A 7,396-nucleotide genomic window follows, 5' to 3' on the forward strand; every position below is an offset into this window, starting at 1 on the left:
ATCGAACAAAATTCATGCAAATAAATGCGGATTTCATATAAAGATGGCCTGATTTAACATAAACATGTCGTATTCTATATAAAAGCGGTCCTAGACGGGATCATTGCCGGCGTCCAGTCCCCGTCTCCGACCATGAACCAAGAGAACGGAAGCTTTGCCTTTTCCAGCTCCGCCTCCATGACCTTCGCCTTCGGAGCCCCGGAAACTGAAGTTGTCCGCCTCCACGTCGCCGCCAAGCGACTAATCGGTCGAAGATGCTAAGCCCACCAAGCTTGGCGTCGATAGTAGGGGAGGAGCGGTGGCCTTCCTGGGACACGAGCGACGACGACCTATCGTGCACTACTCTTCCTCACTGTCGGCGGCGCCCGTGGACGTGTCGGCTTCTTCATGGTCATGGCACCGGGGCACGGCCTCCTCGTCGTCGGTGTCGCCGAACAATGCCTCGCATGCATCGTCCTCGCGCTCCTTGCCGGCAGCTGCTACCTCTGCCACCCATTGTCGGTACAACCAGCGGGTGAGGCGGATCTCGCGAGCGAAGCGGTGGGACTCGAGCAGTGCCTCCTGCTCCACCAGGTCCGCGGCCGACGCGACCGCCCTGCCGGCGGCGACCTACTCCTCCACATGCAGATGCTCCTGGAGGAGGTTGTGGTTGTAGTTGGCGTCAGCCCGCGCCTCCCGAAACCACTCCCCACGCTCCTCCCGCACCATGTCCATATAATGGGCATGGGCCTCGCCGATGGTCAGGGTGTGATGCACCGGCGAGAGTGGAGCGGAGGAGAAGGGTGACGAAGAGGAAGTGGAGGGTGGCGTTGGCTCGTCGGAGGAGGCGTCCTCTATTTGCATGTCCTCTGGTTGGCTGCCGGCCTGCCAGTCGGCAGCAATGGCGGCCATGGCCTTCTTCCACCCAGGTGTCAGCCCACCCCAGAGAGTTTTGGCCGCAGAGGGATCCATGGCGAGGAGTGGTGTGGAGAGGGATGAGTGTGGCTATGGTCAGGGCAGCGGTTTATATAGCACTGGTGGGCAGCAGACGGATGGACGGGTGGCGCCAGAGGAGACGCCTCGGCAACAACCTTCCATTAATGCAAGCAATAGACGGACGGATGGGCAGTCATCGTGTCGTTTGAACGTGTGATACTCGCCTGCACCGGAAAGCGGCGCGGACGGCGCTCACTCTCTCGGCCAGCGCGCCGCTTCAATGTCGGCGCCAGTGAGCGATCGCGTCTGCTCTGGATGGGCATGAATGTGGGCGTTGATGCTTTGAAGCAGCGCTGATTGAAAATGCGCGGGAGAGGTGAGGGGTTTTTGGTGGGTCGGGACGGTCAAAACGGGCTTGGGGTCGACTCGGACTTCCGCAAACATCCCCCGCTTTTTGTCTCCGATTTGCGGGATAAATCACGTCCGGACCGATACAGGGCCGCGTTGGATGGCTTTCGCGGTCTGGACAGCCCGATCCGAATGGTTGCGGGAGGTTTACGGTTCGGCATTGGAGATGCCCTAAGAGCATGGTTATAGCATAGCCAACAGACGACTATATGAATTTGCCACGTCACCTAGCTATAGCCAATCTTATTGCCCACTCATACAACAATTAGTCGTACTAGGATACTACATTATTAATATATGGCCTATATGTTTCTCTCACAAAAGGTGTTAGAGCTCGTGCTATAGCCGACTGTAAGTTTGTAGCCTGCTTCTTTTCTCTCACCTCTTCTATCTCATCCAACTAAGCAAAAAAATATTATAGCCTTACAGCCTGCCTACATCACCTTATTGTACTTGCTAAAGAAAAATGCCCTTCTTGCGTGCATCCAACCTGACTAGCACGCTAGCTAGCGACTCCTTCTATTCAATAATATAAGAGCCTTTTTGACACTATGCTAGTCAAATTATGGGACAAAGGGAGTAGAATTTTACAGATGGTAATTTTATTACGCGTTTGCCTTTTGTCGGACATCTGATTAGGAAATTTGTGAGAGTGAGAAGAAGAGGATGCGACAAAGACGGGGGGAGGGGTGACGGGAGCAGGACCTAGCAGTCAGACGGGGCATCATCGATGGAGAACAGGCGGGGGGGGGGGGGGGGGGGGGGTCGCCGATGTTGTTTGATAGAAGGTTGACCTGGAAAGGAGGCTTGGCGGCGAAGCATCATTGCCAGCTGTCGGGGGATGGGTGGGAGGAGGAGGCTAGATGAAGAGGATGTTTGTTTCCAGGGACTTATTGGTTTAGGGACTTAAAAAAGTCCCTATAAGTCCCATCTAAACCAAACAAGAAGGACTTATAGGGACTTAAAGTAGGCATTTGGGACTTATAAAATAAGACTCTCAAGGAGGGACTTATAGAGACTTATAGTTGTAATATGATCTTATAGAGACTTATAAGTCCCAGGAACCAAATAGGTAGGGACTTTTTAGAAACTTGGGACTTATAAGTTGGGACTAAAAAAAGTCCTTGGACTTATGAACCAAACAGGGCCGAAGAAGGAGGTTGCGGTCTGTTGGGTGGAGATTAGACAGTGGAGGAAAAAGTGACTGGTGTAAGAAAATAAGAAATGGATGACCAAGAAATAGTCGGCCCCATTTTATTACCAGGCTTTAAGAAAGTCAACAGCGTGTACAAAAGCAATCGAAGATTAAAATCCAATGATACATGACACAACAACAAACTTGTACTCCTTGGCCTCATTTGAAGGCTTTTCATAGGATAAACATAGGAATGAAGATTCGAGAGGAAAGTTTTCTATAGATGCATTTGGTTTGTAGGAAATGAGTACATGAATTTCTTAGGATTTCTATTCATTTCTTATGTTTTTAAGAAAACTACACGATCCACCCCAAACTCATATTTTGCATAAGTTTCTTAGGATAACAAATGTCACCCTATCATATGTCTATATGGACCTTAGGTACTTCTAATTTCGATGTTTTTGCTTCCTCCAAACCGAATGAGCCTCTGGTGACAAGATTAAACACCAACGCGTATTTATTAACCCCGCTAGTGCACTAGCTACACGCCAGCACACGTATACGTACCTTTCTCCTATCTATATAAACACATGGAGCGTCTTCTGCCTTTCGCTACACCTGCCTCAACATTTGTGGTAGCACTCGCCGCCGGCCGCCGCCATGTCCAAAGCATTCACCAAGTCCCTCCTCTTGTACAACAAGATCCTCATCCGGCGGCTCAAGTCTCTCATCACCCGTGCGCCACCCGCGCCGGCGTCGGCCACCGAGAGGCTGCCACCCTCACACAAGCACGAGTCGTCGACGGCGCCGCTGGACGCGCTCCCGGCGCCAGGGACGACGGACGATGACAACGATAATGGTGGCCGTGCTGGCGGCGGCACCATCGTGTGCGAGGTGGAAGGCGGCCTGCTGATGTCCTCCTCCACCTTCCCCTACTTCATGCTCGTGGCCCTCGAGGCCGGCGGGCTTCTCCGCGGCCTCCTCCTGCTCCTGCTCTACCCTCTCCTCCGCCTCCTCACGGACGAGCTCGCCATGAAGGCCATGGTGATGGTGACCTTCGCGGGGCTCCGGAAGGACGCGTTTGGCCGGCTGGGCATGGCCGTCATGCCCAAGCTGTTCCTGCAGGACGTGAGCGCCGAGGTGTTCCACGCGGCCACGTCTGCTCCAGTGACGGCAGGGGGCGTGCGGCGGCGAAGGCGCTGCGTCTGCGTGAGCAGCATGCCGAGGGCGATGGTGGAGCCGTTCTTGAAGGAGTACCTCGCCGTCGACGCCGTCGTCGCGCCGGAGCTGAGGGAGCTCGGAGGGTACTACCTGGGTCTCGTGGAGGATGAAGGCGAGGTGGCGAGGAGGATGGACGTGGAGGAGGTCATTGGGGCCAAGGGCGGCGCCGTCGTCGGCATTGGTGGACAGGGGTGCTCGTTTCAGCACATCTTCCAAAAGTACTGCAAGGTTAGCCACCAATGGTTTTTTTTACTACTCCATGCATGATGTATTAATGTTCTTGAAAATAAGCGAGAGGGCGCTGATATGCATGCTATTAATGTTCTTGAAAATAAGCGAGATAAGTTTAAAGAAAAAAATTAAGGGATGAGCGTGTTTGTTCAAGATATTGATGGAAAAAAGATACCAAAAAGAAAGAAACTGTTACTGAAATTCGCATGCAAGCGTATTCTACTTTTTTTGGTGAGAACAAGCGTATCTACTTAGACAAGATAGCCTGGGTTAGTTTAGGCATATTATTAATTTTGCTAATTTTTGATTGCCTGGAATTTTTATGTCTTAGTCACCCAAAATTCTAGTAGTACTACTACTACATCACTAAGCCTTGCTAAAAATGGAGTCTCCAAAGTGTGCAATTCTAGCAAAATGTTCTTGCGGTTTTCCACTATAATTTGTATAGTACTCCTTTTGTTTGTTTTTACTTCACATATAAGTTTGACCAAATATATATACGAAATTATCAACATCTATAATACTAGAAATATACAATATGAAAGTTTGATGCATCTAGTGATATCGATTTTATATTATGAATGTTGATATCTTTTTCCTATAATTTTAGTCAAGCTTTATTACGTTTGACTTAAGACAGATCTTTTATGCGGACTAAAAGAAAACGGAGGGAGTACCTGGTGTGGTGGGAATAAATGGAGATGGTTGGGCGTTATATGGTTCTATTGCTTAGAGAAGTGACTGAGATTCCTTTTTAAAACAAAGCATGTAGCTTAAGAATATGCAACCCCTTCACACCGCTGCATGTTACTCTTGATGTTACGTACTATTATTAGCAAGCAATATGTTTCTCTGCCAGGTTCAATTTGTCAAATCTGTATGTATATATAGCTCCTGCATGGACGCCGGCACATATATACTAGATTTTTCCTGATTGAGATGTGCATCCTCCTAGCCAATTCGAGTGGTTGAGCTGGCTGGCGCGGTGCGTACGTGTCCGGTGTCGGCCGTGAACTGCATTGCATGGATCATACGTCAACTCAACTCGTTCGACTGAATGCACATGCACATGCACGCCTCGATCAGTGATTGCAAGCCACCATGCGTGCATGCACCTACTGTGTTTGCACAGTATCCTACTACCTTTTTTTACTCCTAGTTAGCTAGGCTTGGATATATATATATGGAAAGAGCCGTGCATGATCGTGCCAAAATAAGTTGTCCAACACGTCAGCTTTCAAGAGAAAAGTAGTCCTATGTTACTGTCTTGAGCAGTGCTCGATAGGTAGAGATACTGTCCAGTCCAACACCTTACCGAAAATGAGGGAGATGGTTCTAGACTTCTATTTACACCAACACCTAGCCCTTTTCATTCAATTCATGATGTGCATCTTATTTTAGTAATTTACGCGAAGATATGATCAAACATACATACAGTGCAGAAGAAGAAAATATTCGGCTTTTCTAGCTAGGGACAGTGTAAATTATTAGATGTTACCATTATTATCTTCGTGTGCTAGTTTAATTTTGATCATACTTTTCCAAAATGTTTGCAAGTTTTAACACCACGCACACCTATGAATTTGTTGAGAAAATGCATGCACCAACAGAACACATACATAAACCTAAAAATTCAGATGCTCCTATTCACTCTTGCATGCATGTATATTTCCTTCATCGATAAATTAATCATCATCGATGTTGCTATCCCCAGCAGTACTCGAAAGCTAGAGCTACTGCTTCAACGCCATTCTGAAAAAGACAGCTAGTAGAAGTACTAGTTTGCAACTACTTTTAAGTTAACATCCTGGCCGTTAATTCGAGCATATCTTCAATATTTCCTATCGACTATCGTGTAGTACGTATACATGTAGCGTAGCATAATCGTTCTTTGACTTTTGTTGGTGAGCTGTGGCTAACAATTTATTGCGTTGCCCTGCGTGCGTGCATGCATGCAGGAGGTGTACGTGCCAACGGAGTCGACGCGGCGGCGGCGCGAGGCGCTGCACCCGCGGCGGTACCCGAAGCCCCTGGTTTTCCACGACGGCCGCACCGCTTTCCGGCCGACGCCCGCCGCCACGCTCGCCATGTTCATGTGGCTCCCGCTCGGTGCGCCGCTCGCCGTGCTCCGCACCGCCGTCTTCCTCCTGCTCCCTTTCTCCCTCTCGGTGCCGCTCCTCGCCAGCCTCGGCATGCACAACCGCATGATCGCGTCCTCGTCGCCCTCTGCCGGGGACAAGAGCAAGAGCAACCTCTTCGCGTGCAACCACCGGTCGCTGCTGGACCCGCTGTGCGTGTCCGCGGCTGCCGGCCGGCGCGACCTCTCCGCAGCCACCTACAGCATCAGCCGCCTGTCGGAGATGCTCGCGCCGATCCCCACGTTCCGCCTCACCCGCGACCGCGCCGCCGACCGCGCGGCCATGCAGGCACAGCTCGCCCGCCGCGGGCTGGTGGTGTGCCCGGAGGGGACGACGTGCAGGGAGCCGTTCCTGCTGCGGTTCAGCCCGCTGTTCGCGGAGCTTGCCGCCGGCGGCGTGGACGTGGTGCCCGTGGCGCTGCACCTGGCGGTGGACATGTTCCACGGCACGACGGCGCGGGGCAGGAAGATGCTGGACCCTCTGTACCTGCTGATGAACCCCGTGCCGTCCTACCTCGTGCAGTTCCTCGACCCCGTCGAATGCGGCGGCCAGGAGGCGCGCGCGGTGGCGAACGAGGTGCAGCGCCGGGTTGCGGAGGCGCTCGGGTACGAGCGCACCGGGCTGACAAGGAGGGACAAGTACCTCATCCTCGCCGGCAACGAAGGGGTCGTCGGCGCCGCCCAGGACGGCGGCACGAAGAATTAGCTGCAGCTGATGCCAGCGCAGTCTATTATTGACGACTAGTGGTGCAATCCAGTACTATACAAAAGCTAGCTTGTTGTCGCTGCTGATGGTGTACAGCGCATATGCGTCTCTTGTGTTCGTCAGGGATTATGTGTGCTGTCCGGGGTGCTTTGTGAAATACGGAGTATCACGCTAATACAGTGTGCGATTTATTTATTTGTGCAATCATAATATACAGAGGTTTTGCTTGATTTGTTGTTTTGGATTGAATAGTGAGTTTTAGTTTACGGTTTTGCTAAGTCTCAGTCGACTAAGATTTGTTATGCCTTAGTCGATGATATATTCCTTTGATCTTACATGAACATTCGTACAATTTTTTTCAGTTTTTTTACTTCTTAAATACTATGTGGCTTGACTGAGACCTAGCCGATGGATCTGGCCCATCTCGTGATTAGCCAGACAATCAGCAACCCTACCCTGTTCTTGAAATTTGCATGCATCTTTGAAAGAGAAAACAAAGGGTGTGGCTAGGTCTCAGCCAAGTGATATACAATATATAAGAAGAAAAAAAGAAAAAGTTTGTACGAATCTCCATGCAAGATCAAAGGAATATTGTATCGATTGAGACATAACGAAGTCTTAGCAAAGCTGGAAAACAAAA

The 7,396-nt window shown here is 50.5% G+C and overlaps 1 protein-coding gene across 1 annotated transcript; it reads left to right on the forward strand.

The window, feature by feature from the left end:
* Positions 1-3,067: 3,067 nt before the first annotated feature.
* LOC125552991 (putative glycerol-3-phosphate acyltransferase 3) lies at positions 3,068-6,986 on the forward strand. The gene is made up of 2 exons (XM_048716710.2): positions 3,068-3,910; positions 5,872-6,986. The coding sequence occupies exons 1-2, from the start codon at positions 3,122-3,124 to the stop codon at positions 6,754-6,756; spliced, it is 1,674 nt and encodes a 557-aa protein (XP_048572667.2). The 5' UTR covers positions 3,068-3,121; the 3' UTR covers positions 6,757-6,986.
* Positions 6,987-7,396: the final 410 nt, after the last annotated feature.

Source organism: Triticum urartu, chromosome 4A (assembly GCF_056163025.1).
Source record: "Triticum urartu cultivar PI428250 chromosome 4A, HENAU_Tu73, whole genome shotgun sequence".
NCBI lineage: Eukaryota > Viridiplantae > Streptophyta > Magnoliopsida > Poales > Poaceae > Triticum > Triticum urartu.